At 40.1% G+C, this 22,894-nt stretch overlaps 1 protein-coding gene across 2 annotated transcripts in view; it reads right to left on the minus strand.

Annotated features, from left to right (window-relative positions):
• Position 1: 1 nt before the first annotated feature.
• raph1b (Ras association (RalGDS/AF-6) and pleckstrin homology domains 1b) overlaps positions 2-22,894 on the minus strand; it is a 77,948-nt gene continuing 55,055 nt past the window's right edge. Inside the window, exons 7-21 of one of the 2 annotated variants that reach the window (XM_036564894.1) lie at positions 22,019-22,093; positions 14,770-14,847; positions 10,095-10,254; positions 9,543-9,664; positions 9,166-9,231; positions 7,900-8,043; positions 7,432-7,542; positions 6,157-6,255; positions 5,648-5,768; positions 4,559-4,701; positions 3,686-4,332; positions 3,194-3,306; positions 2,748-3,100; positions 2,576-2,717; positions 2-2,488 (exon numbers count right to left, since the gene is read on the minus strand). In XM_036564894.1, the coding sequence (XP_036420787.1) occupies positions 1,614-2,488; positions 2,576-2,717; positions 2,748-3,100; positions 3,194-3,306; positions 3,686-4,332; positions 4,559-4,701; positions 5,648-5,768; positions 6,157-6,255; positions 7,432-7,542; positions 7,900-8,043; positions 9,166-9,231; positions 9,543-9,664; positions 10,095-10,254; positions 14,770-14,847; positions 22,019-22,093 (3,249 nt within the window). In that variant the 3' untranslated portion in view covers positions 2-1,613. Of the gene's footprint in view, positions 2,489-2,575; positions 2,718-2,747; positions 3,101-3,123; positions 4,333-4,558; positions 4,702-5,647; positions 5,769-6,156; positions 6,256-7,431; positions 7,543-7,899; positions 8,044-9,165; positions 9,232-9,542; positions 9,665-10,094; positions 10,255-14,769; positions 14,848-22,018; positions 22,094-22,894 lie in introns of those variants that run through there. The other variant, XM_036564893.1, reaches the window with a different exon arrangement.

Here is a 22,894-nt window from a genome sequence, read left to right on the forward strand (position 1 = left end):
ACTGAGGTATGATAACATTTATACTGCGACCTTACATTTAAATGCAAAGACACTTCATCTTCATTGCCCCAAAAGTCATTCCCCACTGAGATTCAAGCTGAGGGTTCCCATAGCACTCCCAATGGCTCAAGACCAGATAATCAACTTCAATAATTTAATGTTTACATTGTCAACAACCCTGAAAAGAAACATATTTGTTGTATATTCAGTCTTTAAAAACACAGATGTCCTCCCAAATGGAATACATGGTTGAGTAAGTTAATATGCATATTTTTATACATATGCCACATGGTCCTTAACCTTCCCTGCCCCCTTCCAGGCATTACATGGTCCAGAATTTTCTGTTCTTAAGAAGCTGTGATTATCATACTGGATGTTTAGATCATTTCAGTACAGATGCTGACCAAAAAGAACCCTTTGTAAATGGCCATTGGTAATTAAACCAAAACATTAAGACACTATATTGACATGCATATACAAGAAGGCCCTTTTTTTAATCACCACCCCTTGGCAAACGATGATGCCTTCATAGCTGTCAAGTGGAACACTGCTCTCAAGTTACAGACCATGAGTTAAACCTGTGGGCCACACCAGGGACCCAAAGTCCATTTTTTGACAGATGCACATCTGTTTCCAGGATACCTGAATGTTTACCAGAAGAAGGCAGGACCAATCAAACAGACAAGCAAAGCAGCTTATGTGTACAGCCAGATACTGCAGTGATGTGAATAGTGTAGGCAGAAGAGACAGGTCCAAAAAATAATAAGACACGTTCCACAATCTCACAGAATGTCCCCATAAGCCAATAGGACAAGCTTCTTCACTTCTCGTCATTAAATGTGACAGGCCTAACAAATGCCCCTTTAATAAACCTTTCCCAAATTTTGTAGACCAACATTTTCCAATGGACACCTTCTCAAATAGTTCCCATTCTTTTATGCAATCTGTTTTTTAACACAACTGCTATCTAATATCATCTAAGGAGGCTCAAAGAACATTCAAGAATATTCTGAAGCTCTTCGGGTAAATGTTCAACACATTCACTGACCACTATATTCAATCCGTCTCTTGCAGGCAAAGGCGAAAATGACATGCCAGCCAAATATTCACTGTACAAACACACCTAACCTCTACTACCTCCTCGAACAACAGTCAATGTCAATCCTTAAAAACTTCGGCCTAAAATAAGAAAATCTCTTCATTTTTTTTTAAATATGTCTATGTAAAAAACAAAAAAAAAACAAAACAAAAAAAACAAACAAACAAAAAAAAACACCAAAGGCAAAATGAGTCCTCCCTATGACTTCCCTAAAGTCCATGACATTCAACCACTCGAAAAACCAAGAAGCTTTTTGAAAGTTAACTCGAAATGATTTTCTGGCTTCTGTCCATGCAGTACCAGAATGTTGCAGAATTTTCCTTCATATCATAGTTTTAAATTTGTTTTGATACTGAGCGGCACCAATGCGTATTAAAGCCTGAGAGTCATTTTGATCTCTCTCGTTGACAGGAGTCACAGGAGTATGTTGTTTAAGACAAGTTCGCTGACTGCTAATCCTTCACAACCCTGTATATGGGAAAAGTAGGCAGCGTGCAAGAACGTTCCAATACTCTCAGTTTGTCAGTTTGGTGCTTTGGTCCCGTTTAGGTGGGGCAGGGGGAGGCCCACGCCTTAGTGTTGCATAGCCAGAGATGTTGCTGGACGTGTACCCACTCCCACTGTGTCTCTGCTGGTCGAGAAGAAGCTCTGGAGGAGGCGGCGGCAGCACCATGTCATCCATGGTGGCCACAGGGTCCAACTTAGCCCCAGAGTTACGCAAGGATTTGCGCTTCAGAGTCCGGTTCAGGTCTTCTAAAAAGTTAGGCTGACTACTGCCTTTTGGGGAAGCTGGAGGAGCAGGGCCACCCAGCAGTGGAGGCGGCGATAGAGGAGGTGGCTCAGGCGTGTTGTTGCGATTGAACAATGTGGATGCAGAAGTCTTCTTCAGGGAACTCTTATTCCAGGGAGGCTGGGGCTGGGGGTTCACTACGGCAACTTTGGGAGCACTTGCACCTGGTAGAGGCGGTGGAGGGGGGAGGTCCAACTCAAGCGGAGGAGGTGGAAAGATGTTATTCTCGGGCGGGGGAGGTGAGGGAAAATCCGCAGTGGACTGGCGGCTCTGACCCACCCTGTTCTGCAAGGCCAGTGGCAGGTTGGCCAGGTTCAGCTTGCCAGGTTTGGGAGGTGCTGGGGGTCCGGTGGATAGGTCCTTGGAAGGTGAACCAGATGAGGACACTGGAGCGGAAGAGGACGCACTGGGGTTGAACTTGCTCACCAAATTCCGGCGGGACTCTTGGTACGCGGTTGAGGAGTTGAACTTAGCACTGGAGTTGCGCTGAGGGGTTGGTGGAGGTTTCTTACTCCCTGCGTAGGACACTGAGGATGGGGTCTTCATTGGGGAATCTGACAGGGTAGGGGGAAGGGGAGGAGGAGGAGGTGGTGTAGGGCCTGCAAGAGGTGGAGGAGGAGGTGGTGTAGGGCCTGCAGGAGGTGGAGGAGGAGGTGTAGGGCCTGCAGGAGGTGGAGGAGGTGGACAAGGGGGTGGTGGTGGAGGAAAAGCAAGTGTGGTGTCTGGAGGAGGTGGGGGAAACTCCGGTGACTGCTGTTGGTGCAGTCCACCAGGCTGCCATTTTGGTTTAGCCTTCACTGCAGGTGGTGACAGAGGGGCTTTGTGGCTCTCTGCATGGTTGGCGGCTGTAGGAGCCACGCTAGGGAACTGGCTGGCAATCTGCTTGACCAAAGATTGTGTAGTAGAGGCCTGGTTGAAAAGTGGCAGTGTCTTGGAGATGCTGTGCTGCTTGGGCAGCGTAGGTGGTGGATGGCTCTTGATTGTTGTAGGAGGTGGTGGAGGAGGTGGCGGAGGAGGTGGTGGAGGAGGAGCTGGAGGAAGGGGAGCTACTGGAGACACTGGTAGAATGGTGCCAGCAGGCTTTGGTGCAGTTTGGGGTGGAAATCCTCCAGTGAAGGTTTTGGGCAAAGCTCGGGGTGGACCTAGTTGCTGGACAGGGGCTGGGGGTGGTGGTGGAGGAGGTGGTGGTGGAGGCGGAGGAGGAGGTGGGGCTGGGGCAGGAGGCTGCTGAGGTGGAAGAGGAGGGGCCGGAGGAGTGGGAGGTGGAGGTGGTGGAGGAGGTGGAGGGGGTGGTGGAGACTGACCTTGACCACCTGGAGGGGATAAATCTCGGGGCAAATTAGGAAACTTCTGGGCCAGAACATGTTTGAGGCCATTGGAAGTTAAAAGAGGCGCGACTGGTTGGGGAGGAGGTGGAGGAGGCAAGCCGTTGTTTTGTAGCAGGGGGAGGAGGAGGGGGGAGAAGCTCTGCTTGGATTTGTAATGGGGGTGGAGGAGGAGGAAGAGGTTGAGTCTGGACAGGCGCAAGAAGAGGTGGGGGAAAAAACTGGCAGTGATTAAGCGCAGGAGGAGGAGGGGGAGGTGGAAGAGGTTGGGTCTGGATGGGTGCAGGTGGAGGTGGGGGAAAAGGCTGGGACTGGATGGATGCTGGAGGTGGAGGAGGTGGAAGAGGTTGGGATTGGATAGGTGCAGGAGGAGGCGGCGGAAAATGTTGGGATTGGATGGGTGCAGGAAGAGGCGGCGGAAAATGTTGGGATTGGAAGGGTGCAGGAGGAGGCGGCGGAAACTGTTGGGATTGGATGGGTGCAGGAGGAGGCGGCGGAAGAGTTTGGGACTGCGTGGATGCTGGAGGTGGAGGAGGTGGTGGTGGGGATGGCGGAAGTGAAGGGGTAAACTGAGGCACTGGGGCTGGACTTGGAGGTCCGAGTTTCAGTACGGCCATAGCTGAACCAGGGGCAGGCAAGGGTGCAGGTGGAGGAGGAGGGGGTGGTGGTGGTATATTTGCTCCTGGAGGAATGTTGTTGGCATGGGGTTTCAGTGCCTGAGGGGGCGGAGTCGGAAGCACTTGCTGTGCTTGGGGTTGTGGCTTGGCAGCCTGAGAGGCATTCTGCAGACGGGTGATGGTACTGTATTTTGCAAATATAGGTGGCGCTGAGTGGTGGGGGACGCAGGCTGGAGGAGGGGGTGGTGGTGGAGGTGGAGGTGGAGGAGGAGGCGGCGGTGGTGGAGCTGGAGAGGGCTGGGGTGGAGTTTGAACGGGGGTGTGAGTAATGCTTCCACGAGGATGTGAGGCAGACTGCGTGTGCTGCTGTGCTTGCTGCTGTGAATGCACTGATGCATGTGCATGTTGCTGCTGAGCCACATGAGGAGGGTGAACATGACTGGAGTGGATGCTGTGTCCACTGTGGGCAGAATGGCTTGAACGTGTTGACTCTGGTCTCACCTGCACAAAAAAAAATAGCAAATCACTTAAATAAAAAAAAGCAATGTACACCAACAACACATTATATAACTGAGCTCTCCTTGAGAGTGCAAGAGTCATAATGCCTTCTGCTCAGCTTGGCAACATGTCATGAACTCAATGTGATCGACAAGGAAACCAGAAACAATCAAGGTGCAAACTGTACAGCAAACAACATGGGGAGAAAAAAAAAAGAAAACAGACTTACTCTGGTGCTTTCCTCCATTTGAGTGCCTCTTTTCCAAGCCTCTGAGAAGATCGAACTGACTACACTCTGGGAGCGTGCATGTGTAGATGAAGTTCCGTCTGATACACCGCTGTCTGTCTGGCTAGAGTGGTTGGACTGTGACTCTATCAAGATACACACACATGTTCAGGATCAGCATGGTCCAGCAACATCATTGGGCAGTCACAGTACATAGAGATACTACATCTTGTACATTCTAGCATTCCAGATTCACTTTATGAAGGCCCTGAGAACTAACAATGAGCTGAGCTACTGTGGAGTCCACAAGTCTGAGACCACTGATGACAATGCTTCTATTTTACATTCTTTTCTAATATAATATGCTTTTTAAATTACAAATGATATTACCAGCATAACAATCTGGGTGAAAAAGAAGAATCTTTAAATGTTTACATGAGTTTCTTAGTATTTGAAACAGTATTTCCCCCTATTGCTTTAATGACTGTGTGCGCTCCAGCTGTCTTAGACTCCCTAAATTTGTGCAAAAGACGAAAAAAAAAAAGAAAAGAAAAAATCTGACGTGATAACATGGTCAGTTTCATAAATTTGCTTTAATTTAAATAGTGACTTAGAAATAGTGAAGAATTTTGAACATTTCTTTCTCATTTTATTTGCTTTTAAAGATTCCCTAATGGAATGAAAACAGAGCCCTGTCCATGATCATAACCCAGTCCCCACATTTATCAGACTATCAATTTCAAGCTATATAAAGAAGGTAACAAGTCCTTAAAACTTCATTTCCGTGTTATTCACTGACCATGCTATAGTTTCACTGATTGCAACAGATATTGTCTATCATTTAAGAAACATTTTGGAATAATTGGTGATCTCATCCTAACTGTCCTTTACTAGCTTTCATTCATTATAATTCATTTTTTGCACTTAGCATGATATACAGACTGGTCGGATGTAATATGCACAAGATATGGTTTAGAAGTATTATAGGTTGATCAGAAGTCCAGGGCAAAGGCTCTGTGGCTAAAACCCTACTTCAAATCAGTTGCTATGATTAATAATGGCAGATCTGAAGTCAGTCTGTAGGTGACTCACCTGGGATGCTGACTGAGCTGGTGCCAGACTTGATGCTGGAGCTGGAGAGAGAGGACCAGTCATATGCTGCCTCAGTGCGCTTCATAGCCTCCTGATAGTTCAAGTACAGCTGCTTCCCATACTGAAGATAAACACAAACACATAAATTTCCTTTATGAGGCAGTTTCACACACACAGTTTCACACTCACACTTTCTGTACTGCACATCAATTTACAGGCACTATTCAAATAAAGATACATTCAGTTATATGAATTGAATTGGTAAATGAAGCACTGAATTGATTGAAGTTAAACAGCTTGAGCTCGATTAGCATGCTGAGGCAAGTTTGCACTGTGCACTGTGGTGGATATAAGCTTCCATTAATTGTCAGCTACATTAGCTTCATAGCTCCATTGCAAAGAAAAATATCTACAGGAACAAACACCTCTTAGCTAAACTTGTGGTAAAGGGAAACTGTGGAAAATGTAATTTTGGGAGGAACTACTGATTTAAAGCAGTAGTTGGTTACCTTTGCAATGCGGATCCCATTGACCCACTGATGAAGGGTTCTGACATCATCGCAGCACAAATACTTGATGTATTGAGACTTCTTCTGAATCTGAGGGTGCTGTGGGAGCAGAGAGTGTTAAGTTCAAGCTGGCATTTAAAGCTGCCACTAGAGGGGAGCAAAATTTTCTCCCATAGCAATGCAAGACACAACCACACTCAATATAAGTCATCAATACATTAACAACACAGAATTACACCTTGAGTTATTTAAAAATCAGACTCTAATATACAGTCTGATGGAATACAGCTTGATAAAATATAGTATGATAGTCTGTTAACTCACAATTACAGCTAACTAAACAATTCTATAGTGTTAAAGGGCTCATATCAGATTTTCTAGATTGTATTTTTTTCTCTAAAGTATATTTACATACATGTACATGTAAAGTATATTTATATACATGTGATTTCATATACATGTGATTTCATGTACTACAGTCATAATTAATTTTTACAAGATCATTTTCCAAACCTTCTTTATCTCTTTAAACAGGCTGTTTTTGTTCCTTTGCCTTTAAGACTGACATATGTAAATGATCTATGTTCTGATAGGTAGATATATATATGAATCGTTTGTGACATTACAAAAACAATGTATTCAAAACAGGCTGTTTTGCAGCTCCATATATGGACTGGGGGGTAAACACTACTTTTTCAAACAGGTTTTTTTCCCAAACAATATTTACATATTGTACATTTCCATTAAACAAATGTATTTAACAAAAGTGAGTAAATTTAATGAATGCAAGCTAATGTAATGCATTTTTATTCAGCGTCTACCCCATTAGCATTAAACCCCTTTACAGTTTAAGAAGGCTGTATGGTAGTGACTCGTGGGATGTGTAGAAGGAGACAGATGGCTTTGATAAATGACAGTCCTTAGAGGCAGCTAAAATGGAGACTAATAGTATAACGGTATTAAGACACAGGATGTTTGTGTCAGACTACAAAAAGAGGAATACACAGACAGAAAGATGGGACATACAGAATGGTTGTTAGAAAAGGGACAAATACTTTTTTTTTGATGTTAGTAAACCTAACCTTAATCTCAGTAACCAAAAACTGTTTTAGTGCTTACAGTATCAAACAAATGATCCAAGCAGATTTATAAACAGCTTTTAATAACTTAAAATAAATGTGTAAATCTGGCTTTTTTGTAAAAAGTCAGAACCATTTTGTTGGTTAATTGTGTTTTTTCCCCCCTGGTCTAAAAACCACACTCACACACTCCTACCTTGAGAGCGAGGCAGTAGTCAGTAGGGGCCTTGTACTTGCTCCGATAATCCTGCCCATAATAAACATTGACGTGGTCCAACTGTAGGAAGCACACCAAGTCTCTAGAGGCCTGGAGAAGAAGCAATAATAGGTCACAGCACAGTCTTACTGGTATTACTGTGCAACAGAATAACTGTGATGAGGGCAGTGCGCCAACAGGGGGAGCTCCTTCAGCCCCAGCATGCAAAACATAGAGAAACACATAAGTTCAAATCTATATACAGAGAGCATTACACTTCCAATTTAAAGACTAAAACCTGAAGGTTAAAAATGACACAGTAATAGTAATATCACAGTAAATCTTGAACACGACAAGTAGGTCCATAAACAGAAAATACCGCTGAGAAACTTATTCAGTTCCCTGTTCATTTAGTGACAACACAGACACACTAAGTGTGTGCACACATACACAAACACTCATACAAACCTTGGCCTTGCCCTTAGGGACAAAGTAGATACCGGATGCACGGAGCAGAAAGTAACGCTTCTTCCAGGATTTTTTCCCATCATCCTTTAACCACAGCACTCCTTCAATCTCAGGCACTGACACTGAACCACCGCAAAAACATTCCTGCATAAACACAGAAACAGAAATTCAACATGAGGAAACATGAAAAACATGAACATTTTGATATTATGAAGACATCTGACTGATTCCTATGAAGAAAATTATCTTTATGCAGTACTGTGCAAAAGTCAGAGACCACTGTTTTTTTTTATTTCCAGTCAAAACAGCCATTAAGTACAAGTTATTCATTTCCCAGGAGACTATTAATTTCCCAGGATTTATGAGGAGATGAGATACAAGATAATGCATTTGCATAATGAAGGGGAAAGTCAAAGGAAAATAAGTGATTTTGTGAGTTCAAAAAAATTGATTAAAAATATAGAGAAAATAACAACCATGCAAGACACCACCAAAACTGTCCCCATCACATGATCAGCACTTAAAACTTTCAACTTTGAGAGAGAGGAGAAAATCAAGCTCCATTCTTAATTCAGATCTGAAAAATTCCACAGTTTTTTCTGCCCGTCCTTCCACTGTGAAGAGATCATTAATGCTATGGGTCTGAAAGGATGTGTAGCTGTCAAGAAGCCTTCACTGAGAAAAAGGAAATGCCAAAAAGAAAATCTGCAAATCATGCTCCTGGTGTTCTCAGAACGATGGACTAACCACCCAGAGTCCAGACCTCAACATCACTAAATATGTCTGGGATTATTTGGATTGTGAGAAGCAGGAAACACAACCAACTTCTAAGACTGAACTTTAGAGATGTGGAACAATATCTGCAGATTTCTTAAAAAAAAATGAAAAACAAGTCTCCTGAAAAGAATGGAAGCTGTAATTAAGGCAGGGGCACACTAAATACTGACAAAATGTATAGTATATTTAGTTGTTGAGGTTTCTGTGCAATTTTCATATAAATGTGTTTTCTGGTTTTTTTTTCCTAACACTAAAAAATGAATAACTTGTACTTGTAAGCCATTCTGACTGTAAATCAAATTAATGAAGCGTAGTCTCTGACTTTCGCACATTGCTGTATAAACTACTTTCACTTAACCAATTATAAAAGAGAAGATTAACTTCTGCTTAAAGAATAAGGTTACAGTTATATGTAGATATGTAGTTGAATGCTCTACAGAAAACGCCAATATAAGTGTGTGTGTGTGTGTGTGTGTGTGTTTGTATGACCTCCAGCAGCGCCTCTTTGTTTCTGTCTGCCATCTCAGAAGTCTCCTTCCTTCCCAAAAGGTAATTCTGGAGACAGAAATCAAGAGAGATGTGATAAATGACACCTTTAGAATAATGATATCACAGAAAGCTACAACATGCAAATACGTTTTCTGACACATCACTGTTTTACTCTGTGCTGTGAGTGCCTGAATAATCACAGTTCCAAATCAGTGTTCCTGTGGGTGTTCTAATGAATCAAGGTATTCATGTGCTCTACAGAAGTAAATCATTTTCATCAAAAGAATGAATGCACACAGCTGTCCTTGGCACCTGGAGCTACATCTGAGAGAGCCTATGAAGTAAAGAAAGACTGTGTCTGTGTTGTAAATTCTCACCTGTGGGTTCTTAAAGAGTGCATACTTCTCAATGCGTTCAATAAACATGAGCTTATTCTGACTGTCTCTGGTCCAGTTCAGCAGATTCTCCACTAGATTCTCATGGTCCTCAAATATACGCTCTAAAAGCGAGTGAAAGAGAGACAAGATGGATTAATATTATGTGAAATGAATTGAAGGGAAAACCTCCGAAGGAAAACCAGAGAAAACAGGTCTAACCTACAGGGCAAACAAAATGGTGTTTCCTAAAAGCTACGTCTCGGTTTTTGAATCCATTACTTTATGCCACCTGAGGTACACTGGTTGCTCCTTTGATAACCTCAAATTAATGCTGCAAAACTGCTTGAAATAAAATTTTTACATTAACTTACATTAAAAATAAAGAACAACTTTGCCCTTCTCTGTTATCATTCTTGAGATACTTGTTTTTTTTTGGAAAGCGATGATATATATAAAACAACAAATGTATGTGTGTATATGTTTTGATAAGGTATAAAAGAAAACGTGTGTGTGTTTGTGTGTGTGTGTGTGTGCATGTGTGTGTGTATGTACCCATCTGCAGCTCAGTGATGGTCTCCACCAGGGCCCAGTCTGGGCTGTATCCGCAGTGGGATTTATCCAGCAGACTGTCCAGCACCTGCCTCACACTCTGCCTCTCGTCCACCATCATTGTCTTTGAGCTTTCATCTGACATGTGCACACGGATCACCAGCTGAGGAAACAGAGGAAGAAGCGATGAATCAGAGTGTGATCTCATAGCTAAGTGACTTTAAGAATGATGTTTGTATTGAACACATGCCTTCTGCAGCTAATGCACTACTGGAGCTGAAACAGTTTTGCCAGAGGAGGTTGTCTAATGTGATTTTTCAGCGTTTGAGTAGTCCATTTGGAGAGGATAAATTATCTATAATTTACTCAAATTTCCACAGACAGCCCAGATTAAAAGGTGATCTGGATGTTCACACAGCAGATTCAGACTGGATTACAATCACTCCACGATTATTACTAAACTGTAAAAACTACATTCATTCTGCAGCACTCCAGGTGAAAAGAATCCACTGGTTAATTCCCATTACATTCTACATATTTTATTTGTCTATATTTTATTACATGCTATGACAATGATATTTTTAAAGGTTGCAGTCGTGTCATGAATTTTGCATCAGTGATGCTCAGTTCCAAAAGACGATCTTTAGGCAGCTACCACTTCCCAGAATTATGACAGTAAGAAAAAGGCTGGTCCAAGATCTGCTTGGTTATTTTAAGCTATTCTCAGCATTTTGCCTGCTCTAATTGTTCGTATAGACGGTCTTTTACTATTTATAAAGTCAGAAAATCATCATGTCACCAAATTGTAACAAAGTCTAACTGTATTCAGATAAATTAGCAAACTTATCTTGTGACTGTGCATATCCACCTGGACAGACCAACGCCAGTTTAAACTATGATGTTGCAAAGGAATAAGAGAATGTATTGACTAATGTTATACCATGACCCAAAAACTGAGGTAACATGGAACATGCTTAAATTTATCACTTGCAATAAGTTTGAGCTTCCTAGAGGTACACTTGGAAATTAACAGGTTAACACAGCAATGCTCCATGTCATCATAAACACAGCTGATGGCCCATAATGTTGTCTAGGGGTGATGATACTCAATTGCTATTGCAATACATCACAACATGCTTTTCTGTGCCTATCTTTGAAAAAGCCACTACAAAGAGAGCATAATTAGGCCTGTGTACAAGAAGCACTGCATCAAAATACAGCCATATGTAATGCATAACATGCAAATTACATTTTTCCATATTGCCCACGCAGAGTGTACTCAAACTGACGAGTATCTCCACATAAAGGCAAAGTTCAATCCAGTGTGGTTATCAGCTAAAGCTGCCAGATAGCATAATATCCAACTTGAATACAAATGCCACAAATTCATGGTGTTCCAGTCCATGAAGGTCTTTGGTGGCTTTTAAACATTGTACATATAGAGCACTGGCTGTCTAAGAATTGTGATCTACATAAAAGACTTTACTGATATAAGGAACTAAAAACAAGCAGAAACTTCAGGCTTATGCAAAAGCATCCCACATTTCACACCCCATTTTCTCTCCTCTGAGAGAAGAGCAGTGTTGAATAGGCAGACTCATGCCAGGGGGGCCGCACAGTAATATGGAGATGAGCAGTGTGTGGCACTTTTCCCAGACTAGCACACTGAGAATACGCTCCATGCGTCTAATCTCTCTCTCTCTCTCTCTCTCTCTCTCACACACACACAGACATACACACACACACAAAAACATAACCCACATTGAAACATTGCTTCTGGCCTCATTCTGTTTGCTTAACACTTTTAGACGATGAAGTTAACTGGACATGTAATTCTTCTCTTACTTTATTTTCTATCAGAGAGAACATTCTTATTCAACTAAGCAGTGTCTGACGAAATTAAAAACAAAATAACTCATAGAAGCTTCCCTTAACAACAAAGGTTTTGAAATCGCCATTTACACTTAAGTATGTTTATTTCTTTATTCAAATTATACAGAGGGAAAAAACATCAAATGAAATGGGGGTGTAAAAATGCATCAATAAAAATGCAACTATCAGACGGTAGTGACTGAACTGCACATATGCATATATATATATATATATATACACATATATATATATATACATATATATATATATATATATACACATATATATATATATATACACATATATATATATATATATATATATATATATATATATATATATATATATATATATATACATACACACTACTGTGTAAAAGTCAGAGATCAGCCATCGTTTCCAGTCTAAACATTAAATACAAGTTATTCATTTTTAACTTCAGGAAAAAAAGCAGAAGACACTGAAGAGAAAAGTACATAGAAGCCTCAAAAACTAAATATAACAATTTTTTCAGCAATCTGTGTGTCTAACTTTCTTAGCGATTCCATTCTTTTCAGGAGACTTGCTTTCAGTCTTTCATAGAAATCTGCAGGGATATTTTCCACACCTAACATTCAGTCTTAGAAGTTTGTTTTTTGCTTCTCACGATCCAATTAATCTCAAACATATTCAGTGACGTTGAGGTATGGACTCTGGGGTGGTCAGTCCATTGTTCTGAGAACACCAGCAGCTTCTTTACTTGTTTCACAAATAATCTTCTATTATTTTTCACTTATTTTACTTCGACTTTCCTCCTCCTTACGCAAGTGGACTATAGTATGTCTAAACTCCTTAGAAATATCTCCTAAAAATGAACAAACTGTACTTAATGGCTGTTTTGACTGGAAATAAAATGAACAAAGGACAGAGTACACTCTCTCTATTACGATACACTACTGCACAAGCAGTAGTCTAAATTAGTGATTTCTAAATCATACCAAACTAATGAAATGGTGGTGAAATTTTGTCCATAATACACTGATTTTTCACTGCAAAAGAATCGGAATCAAACTGAACCCTTGGGAGGACAGAGATTTACACTGAATGGTAAGAACCCACTTACACATTTGAGGTTATTCATCATATTCACCAGGCTGATTAAGCGTGCTACGGGCCGTATAATTTTGGCCCTGCTCCTGCACAGCACGATTACTCAAAGCTTCCAGTTTCCACCAAATTCATAATAAAGCAACAGAGGCAGTCAGTCACTGCAATAGAGGCCCATTCACCGCACTGAGCTTCATTGACTTCCTCAGCGTGAAGAGGTGCCTGGTGACGTTTGTCAAAGCTGCTTCGTTCTAATCAGTAGTGCAATGGAGAGACACAGACCTTTATACTGGCCATAGTGGTGGTCTGAGATCAGCTCTGAAGGAACCAAAGACCGAACACAAGAATACATCACTTGTGTTGATTATCAACAAGATCTTGGTGGAGCATCTCTCCCAGTAAATCCTGAATAAACACACACACAGTGACCTATTTTCTGCCGAGCTCTCACTCCTTGTCTGCCTCTGCAGAGTGAGAGAGCTGCACCATGCTGCGCAGAACTGAGGTAGCAGATACACTCAGCCTCAGGGAGAAAACACACCCACATAGACAAACATACATACATATCAGCACTGTCTGGATTAAACCTTGTATCTCTAACCTTGTTTTTAATTTTATTGCATAATATTTCATTTGATTACATAATACAAAATTTAGTTTGAAAAATTTGGCATTAATAGACCAATAGCAACAGTCCAAAATGATTTATTGTTATATTAAGGTACTTGAAAAATTAAGAACTCCTGGAAAGTTACCATGTTGAGGTGCAACATTTTGATACAAAATTGGCTGATGCTTAATTAGCCTTGTTTTTATTTATTTATTTATTTAATTTTTTAAACCTGATGCTCACACGGTGTAGGTTAAACACAATATTTCCAGTTCTTTTATTAGCCATTTTTGCGACATAAATAATATTTTTGTTCTTTAATGGGCCTAGCTGGTAGTTTAAACTCTTACATTAGCTGCCTGTTTATATAACTATGACTACTGCTATGACATCTGTATAATGCACTACGTTATAGGTTTAGTGGTAGCTTTTAAATCCACCACATGAGTTTTGGTCACCCATGAGGTTTTCAAATTCAATCAATTTTCCCAGGTACAGAATTGACAACTTGAACAACACGATCCTAATTCCAGCAGAAGTCCAGCAGAAATGTATAATCAAAAGACTGATTTACCAGCACAATTACATTTCTATTGTTTTCATCAGGTCATACCACAGAACATCCAAATAGCCAAACACTTCACAGCAGTACTTAAAATATTGATTTTTGATTTAAACTGGAGTCATACGTTTCCAAGAGTCCTTGTATAACGCTGTATGATGTCATGTCCTTTCACTGAATTTATTTCAATACAAAAATCTCACAATGGTTTTTTTACTGATGGTTGCACCAGATGATTTTTCATAAAATAAAAATCTTTAGACAATTTTTGTAAGTAAATCAAATCAGAACTACAAATGCTTTGCAGTTTTGCTCTAGAACAGAGGAACAGAAAATTATGGCAAATATGGCAAAATAAATATATAATTTTTTATCATTATATGTAATATCAAACCAGTTCACAAAATTGCACTAATCACACCACATGACACTGAGTCTTTAAATATTAAATTAAAAATTAACAAAACACAAGACAACACACACACACACATACACACACACACACACACACACACACACACATTAACACAGGATTTGGCCACACCCACCTTTTTAACCTGCGCTTCTTTAATTTTCTCCAGAGCCACACGAATTTTCTCAGCCTTTGCTTTGGCAGCCTGTTCTTCCTACAGACACATAAGACAATATTAATACAAAACCATACACCAACACATGCTGATACTAGGGCTGCATAAAACATCATTTGTTAACTATTATAAAACTGTCCTTTGTAATACTGATACAGCAGAAAGCTGCAAAATGCAAATGAGTTCTCTAACAAATCTTGATTTCTTTTTCTTATACTGAGCATGTGGACCACTCACAGATTCATACTGTGGGTGATCGTATGTAGTGGGTAATGCAAAACAAAGGTCAAAATAATGCAGGCCAATCTTAAACCGTGTCACACTAAGGGTCTGCAGTGGGTACTGCAAGGGATATTGCACTTTGTAGCAATATTATTGGAATGTTTTTTATGGTATATTTTTCTACATTGTGCAGCCATAGCAGACAAACACAACACACACAATGAATTCACACCAACAGGAGCATGTGGACATTTCCCATTCAAAAGCAGGTGCGATGTTCGTTTTCTCTGTTTTTCACTCTCTCTGGCCAATCCAAACACCTATAGCACACCCACAAACACCTACCTGGCCCCTCCAACAAGCGGTCATCATATCCATCTTCAATCCTCACCAGCCGTGTCTTTGTGTGTGCTCAGTTGATTAGAAGCGTCACCCGTGTTGAACTATTCAGAAATCTCTCAAACCCTTTGACCAATGGCTGCTTATTCATACAAAACAGGTCCAATATATGAAGACCACCTACAAAAGCACCAAAACCGCCAACATGACTGGAAAAGTCACAGAAAAACCAAAGGGTGCAAAATGAGCTGCCTTGCAAACCCTTATATCAAGAAGAAATGATCTAGCTAGCAGTTCCATGGCTTCCATTAGAAGATCCGCATGATCCAACAGTGAGAGATGTGAACGTCCTGAGCCAAGCCGACGCACTTATAAGACCTGATAGAAAAGATGGGTGAAGGGGGACAACGACAAATTAAAGAAAAAAGAAAAACAAAACAAAACAAAAAAAACAAAACCGAAAGAAGTCCGGTTTCTCCTGTTGCGCGCGCGTGTCGTGACCCATATGCAGGAGACGATCTCTGACACAACTGGAGACACGCCGAGGCGTCAGAACACACAACGCTAATCTACAGCTCTACAGTGGAGAAGTGGGAGGAGAGAGAGGGAGACTTCCCCTTCAGTACCACAAGGTCTCTTTCCCTCTCTCAGTCCCAGACTCTTGTCTTTTGTTCTTCCATCTTTCTCTCTCATTCATGTCTCTCAGTCTTATTTATCTTTTTGTCCTCTTTCTTTTTTCTCTTTCTGTCTGTAGCTGTCTTTAACTCTCTCTCTCAACTCTTTGCTGTCACTTACTGTCTTACTTTCTCCTCTTTCTTTCTGTCTCTCAGAGTCTTTTATTCACGCTCAATTTCTGTAATGTACTTTCTCTCCATTTGTCCCTCCTATTCTCTTCTTCCTTTTCTCTCATCTTTTACTTTCTCCCTCTTATTTCTGGCTCTTGCTGTCTTTTACTCTCGCTCAATTTCTGCCTCTCCTCTTTTCCCTCTTGCTATCTTTTACTTTCTCCCTCTTTTTTTGCTGTCTTTTATTGTTTTAATTTCCGTCTCCCCTTTTTCTATCTACTTGTTTCACTTTCTCCCTGTCTTTCTGTCTCCTGCTGTCTTTTACTTGCTCCCTCTGCTTCTGTCTGTTTCCATTGCTGCATTTTTCATTTTCTCTCCTTCTATTCCCCCTTTCAATCCATTCCAGTCTGTCTCTCTTTCCTTCTTTTTCCAAATGTCCCTCTCTCTTGTAGGTTCTCTCTCTGTTTGTCTCTCTTTCTTCTAATTTCGAGTGTCTCTTGCCCCCTCTCGCTCTCATACAGCTGTATGTTTCTGGCTCTGCACTCGATCTCAGGGCTTTAATCCTCCTCACAAACACAAGAAACCCCCTCTGCTTCTTCTCCACCAATCAGAACATGCTTCTGCACCATTCCAGCCAATAAGGGGGTCTCATGTCCCTGACCTTCTTTCCGGAGGCCAATCACAGGGAGGTGCAGGCCAGACAGCTTCGCCAGCCTTTATCTCACTGTGGAGAGAAGAAACACACCCTCTGGAATACTGAAGTGATGAGAGGTATCTGGGTCTACTTTCACTGGTACACCTTAATTTTTTAAATTATTTAAAACTCCATTCATTTGTCTCCCTTTCTGAAATCTCTATCACACTGTCTTCTGCTGCTTTACAAGGAGAGAAAAAAAGATAAAGGAGGGAGAGAGAGAGAGAGAGAGAGAGAGAGAGAGAGAGAGAGAGAGAGCAAAAGAGAGACCTAGAGAATTTGAGAGACAGATACAGAGCAAGACAAAAAGAGAGATATAAAGAAACCAAGAGACAGATTTTAGAGAGAGGGCAAGAGGGAGTGATACAGAGAAAGAGAGGAAGAGACAGAGATGCAGAAAGAGAAAGATTTTTACACACTACACACTACACACACACGTATATATGTATGAGGGAGAAAGATATGGAAAAAGGGAGAGAGATTTTATGTGAAAGAAAGACAAACAATTCTCTATCATTCTGTCAGATTACGGTCTAGGTCAAATGTTTCTGCATTGAGCATGTACATGATATACATCCATTTGGAGAGGAGAGAGCTAGAGACAGTGACAGAGAGAGGGAGAGAAAGAGAGAGAGAGAGAGAGGGAGAGATTCCTAACAGGCTTTGCAGAGCCTGCTATAAAAAGATTCAGATTCTCGTTTGAAGTCTCTTCCCCTTCCTCTACCCCCCTTCTCTTCTTCTCTTCCTCCCTCTCTCTCCCTGTTCTGTAATTCACCGCACTGTCTCTGCATGCGGCAGTGTGTTCATAGAGAACAATTGGATGGAGCCGAATCCTGTCTTCTTTCTCCTCATTTGAACCATGTGTCCAAATCAAAATGGCGCTCAGACAAACTGCTAGCCAATGTGTTGGTTCTACGGGTTCGTGACTTTAAAAGTAGCTAATTTAAGAGCAGAAAACATGTAATTAAAAGAACATCAAAGCAAATTAAACACAGCTTAAAACAGCCTCTGTTTGTTTGGCACTTCTAGGTCCAAACTAGGTCTATTTAATTACAACACTGTGATAAACAGAGAATGCTTATACTGAACAAGTTTAAGGAATAATACCAGATGGTTCATTCAAGTTAACTGTGACTCTAAAAGCAGAGGCCCAAATGAAGATATCTGGCTAATTAGATCCAGACTTTTCTCTGTTCAATTCTCTTTGAGCCTGAAGTGCCCGAACAGCATTTAGCCTCCGTTTTAACGGCTGCATATTCAATGAGTGCATTCTGAAATATGCATGCGCTACTATAATCTCCGGAAAGCAGAGACTCTGACACACAAACCAGCCGACTACTGGGATTTGACTATGTAGCACAACACTCACTCAGCAGTTAGCAGTCTATCTGCAAGCTTACATAAATTAAGACAGCAATTAAAACATAACTAACAGAACAGTTTTACTAAGTATACTAATGTGGCTGACAATAAATGAGAGCTACTAGCATTTGCATAATGCTAACTGGTGAGTATTTGCTTTCATGTTGGCAACATTAGCACAGAGGACAAAACTGTTTCTTCAACCAGCCGTAAGGCTGAGTAGAATGCTATCGAAATGCTTCGCAACTAATCATTCAAGGTGAAAGAAAGTAGTGAATTCACCATTTTGCTATTACTTTTACCCATAATTCTCTGCTGCAGATTTAACAAGCATTTGTGTAGGCAAAGCAACAAGGGAGTTATAGTATAATTACATTCTCATGCATAATAAAAGTGGCTTGTGTGACTTGCATAAATTAAGTCAGAATAATAATTCTAAAGCCTGTGTGTGAGTTTGCTAACATTCAAATGTAACCACATATTATTACATTGAAGGGAAACTCCACTGAAAATTTCTGTATGATTCAATTGTTAAAAAGGCAAACAAAGCCATTCAGAGGGATCTGTTTAAAATGTTCTAGAGAAACTTTCCAAGTCAGAATCATTCACTGGTTGATGGGAATCAGACGTCCGAAGCATCTAATGCCTCTAAAAGCTACTTTACAGAACGTTATTAAATGAAATAGTTACAAATATGGTCCCTGAAGGATGAGAAATCATTTATCAATAGTTTTGAGATAAATGTTTTGCCTAAAATATATTTTTTAAACCATTAATGGCAGATATGTACATGCAGGGCAGATTTCCTACCATTTTACTGTGATCAGCATTATACGTAAAACTCTGAAGACACATGTAGGTACACTAATCATTTTTAAAAATAATTAAATTTGCTATATTGGTGTTGTAGACGTGGTGACCCCTGGTTCCTGTCACCGCTACTGTAAAGACAATCCAAGCCGTTAAGTTTCTCTACAATTAACTATTTTACATCAAACTAGTCTAAATATATTCTTTACATGTAAACCACTCAACATATAACATATAAAAAATAAAAAAACAATGGAAGCCCCCTATTATATTACGATGATAAGCACAGACAGCTAAAACGAAATAAACTGTCTACACAATTTTAAGAAACAATGTTTTTTAAAAATCTGTTTGTCCAAATCAAGCTAACTTTGACTCTATTTCTGAACAGGTTTAAGCCACATTAATGATGAAATTTTGTGGCAAACCAAAAGATCAAAATCTCTCAAACTCTCTTTGGAGAAACTACAGCTGTTTGCTACCGTCAGGACTGTCAAAGACTAGCGGTAAAAAATGAATAAAAATAAACAATATACAATATATAAATAAATAAACAAATTAGAAACAAAAAAGAGAAAGTCCTTTCTAAGTTTCAGAAGGACTATTTGCTTGCAAGTGTGAGAGAAAAAGAGAGATAATTCATACAAGTAAGAGGATTAGAGGAGCCCATTGTGGAGGTCCTTGCCCTCGGAGACAATCCTATTGCGTCATCTCCAAACAAACCAAAGAACAACATGTGCATGTGTTTGTCTATGTACATAAGAGTTTATGCACCTCAAGCTCCAACACCAGGGCCAACATCAAAGTGACCTATAAACCCCCAAACACACACTCCATGCAGTAATCTATAATAAGCTTGATCTGCAATTATGTTCCATATTTGGAATAAGCAGCCATCAGTCAAAGGGATATGAGAACAGGGAGAAACTTCACTGTATCCAGTGCGCAGCACATGACACAAAACTCCTCTTAAAATGAAGCTATTTAATAATATATTTTTGGTATATGAGTAGAGCTTAAAGGAATGGTGAGGCCAAAAAATAAATTAATATAAAAAAAAAATAAGTTACACATTTTTTTTTATGCTAACATTGCTATCAAACGCTAGACGTCAACAGACACCCAAACTTTCTTCTGTAAATACATCAATACATTAAATACATTAAAAACATTCAAAGTGTCTTACTTCAAACATCACACTGTGCTCTCAACCACACTGAGACCTCTGTATGATCTTTATGAAGATGAAGACCTGGTGTGGTTTGAGCAAGTTGAGAGAAGTTTTGGGGATGTATAAAAAGTTTTGGGTCACTATTAACTTCTAGTATTTGTTAGCTACATTAACATAGTACCTCCAGCACTGAACTAAAGAAGCCAGAAGTTTGGATGCCAAACATGTCTTGGTTGATTGACAATATCTAGGTAAGTGGGAAAACTGCAAGAGTCATTCCTTTAAATAATAACTTTGCCCCAACTTCTCCAATAGTCCAAATACATTTGGAGGGCACTGTACTCTACAGAACAAGCTTGTAAGTTGTCTCCTGTTGGTGTGAAACAGATCAGTACCCATGTATTCCACTTCCTGAAGATGATAAAACTGTTCCAGTACATTCTTAAAAAAGATGGTCCTTCAAGAGTTCCTCAGTAAAGAAAACGGTTCAATATAGAACCATGAACACTCAAAGTACCCTCTGCATGAATTGGTTTCCCCAAAATACTGTGGCTGAATTTGTTTCTACTACAGTATATTCAAACTGATTATCATTTAACCGTTCTGCAATTATCTCTCTGCTTCAACACTTTCAGGAAGCTGGCTGGTCAGTTGGTCAGCCTAAGTGGAAATTTCCTTTTTACACTGACCTAGGATTAGCTATGCTGACCGAAATACCAGTGGTGTAGTCAAGTTTAAAGTAGTGGACGCACTGTGACTTGCCGACAAGATGATGGCTAGCAAGATGAGCCTAGCTGGCACAAACAAAACAGACCAGACTACATAATATTTTTGTCTTTCACAATGGTCACTATTTAAGATTAGGCAAACACAATGCCATAAATATGTGCTGTGTCTTGATTGAGTGGATGGCAACACTACAAATTTGATGCCAACCAATCATCACTCACATTCTTGCACAAGTTCATAGGTTGTCGGAGAGAAAGGTCGAGAAAATGTCAATCAGAATTATATGAACATTTTGAATCTGCGTGATGCTCATGAGACCCAAATAATTATGTAGATGTATTAGGCAATTTCGTGAAAATGACCTACAGGCCTTTTTTCACCCAACGTAACAAAACTTAAGGTTTTATATTCAATTTGTCAGCTAGCTTGTTGTGGAGTGAGGGAGAATAAATGTATTACTATTTTGTGTCATAATTTTTACAGCAGCTGCCAAACATAAGAATCTAATGCATCATTGTGCATTTTAAGTGAATATACGTAAATCCAAGTGCCTTCCTAGTGGATATTTGGCCTGCACTTACATATCACATAGACTACACCACTGGTAAATACCTAATCACTACCACAGAAACAGCAGTACTGGGCCTATATTCAGGAAGCTTCTCAGAGTAGGCATGCTGATCTAGGATAACATTACTGATAATATATAATATGATGGGAACAGATCTATTCCCGTCATATTACATATGATCAGTAATATTATCCTAGATCAGCACATCTACTCTGAGAAGCTTCATAAATATAGGCTCTGATCTCAGATCAGGTTTAAAAAGGAAACTTCCATTACTAACGTCTCCATATACCTGTGAAAAAAGAAAGAAAGAGGCAGGGGATTTCAAGCAAGTGGGCGTGGCAGATGCAGAAAAGTTACAGATAGAGGAGCTATGCAAATCAATAGATGAATCTAGAACAGAGGCTGAGGATCATGGTCATATAAGGAAAGAAGAGTGGCGTTAGGCATTAATGGGTGCATGGACCAATCGCATGCAGAGAGAAGGAAAGGTGAAGGAAGGAGCCAGCGAAAGTGGGAGGCGTCACCTTGGTCAGCAGGTGAGAGGGCTTTCCTGCAATGCTTTTGAGAATCAGGGAGGTTTCCCTGTCCAGGTACGAGTGCTTTACAACAGCAAGGAAAAGACAAACAAGATCAAGATCAGTCAGTGCAAAAATGATCATTATCCATGATCTCATCATTCTAGGAAATGTGCAGGTGATTTGTTTATAAAACAAAGTGTGAAAGCGAGGCGCATATTGGTTGTGGTGTATTAACTGAATGGTGAAAAGGATGATTAGCTTTATAATCATATTAGGAAATAATGAAAGAGAGATCAAACAGATACAAATATATAAATTAATACAAGCACATAAAAAGGTAAAATATATAAATAAACACAAAATAATGGAAATACTATAACTTTGAGAGCTATATAGTAAGACACTACCAGAATTTTAGATATCCAGAAAAGTATAAACCTGCTTTTTTTGCTCTGTTTTTCAAATTGATACAATATATAGTGCTGTGAAAAAGTTAGAGACCACCCTTTCATTTAAGAATTTCCAGTCAAAATGGCCAATAGGTACAAGTTATTCATCTGTCACAGCAGGAAACAATTTTAGAAATAAAGCCTCCATCACTAAGTGTATTAAATCAATCCGTATTTAATTTGTCCATTTTCTACTTTTGTGGACCTACTGCTACTTTAAATCTTCCATCCTTCCAATCCTAAAACCAAAAAGTTACAGCTGTGTCCTCCCAACAAAAGCTGCTTCTAAAGGACTGACATCATGTTCCCCTTCAGACACTAGCATTCACACAAACTACTACTCAAACACAACTTAACTGACTCACAAATTTCTCTCTCATGTGCATCTAAAATAGCTAAAGGAGGTATTTCTGTGGAGATTAGATATAAGATA

The sequence above is a fragment of the Colossoma macropomum genome, unplaced genomic scaffold (genome assembly GCF_904425465.1).
Source record: "Colossoma macropomum unplaced genomic scaffold, Colossoma_macropomum, whole genome shotgun sequence".
NCBI lineage: Eukaryota > Metazoa > Chordata > Actinopteri > Characiformes > Serrasalmidae > Colossoma > Colossoma macropomum.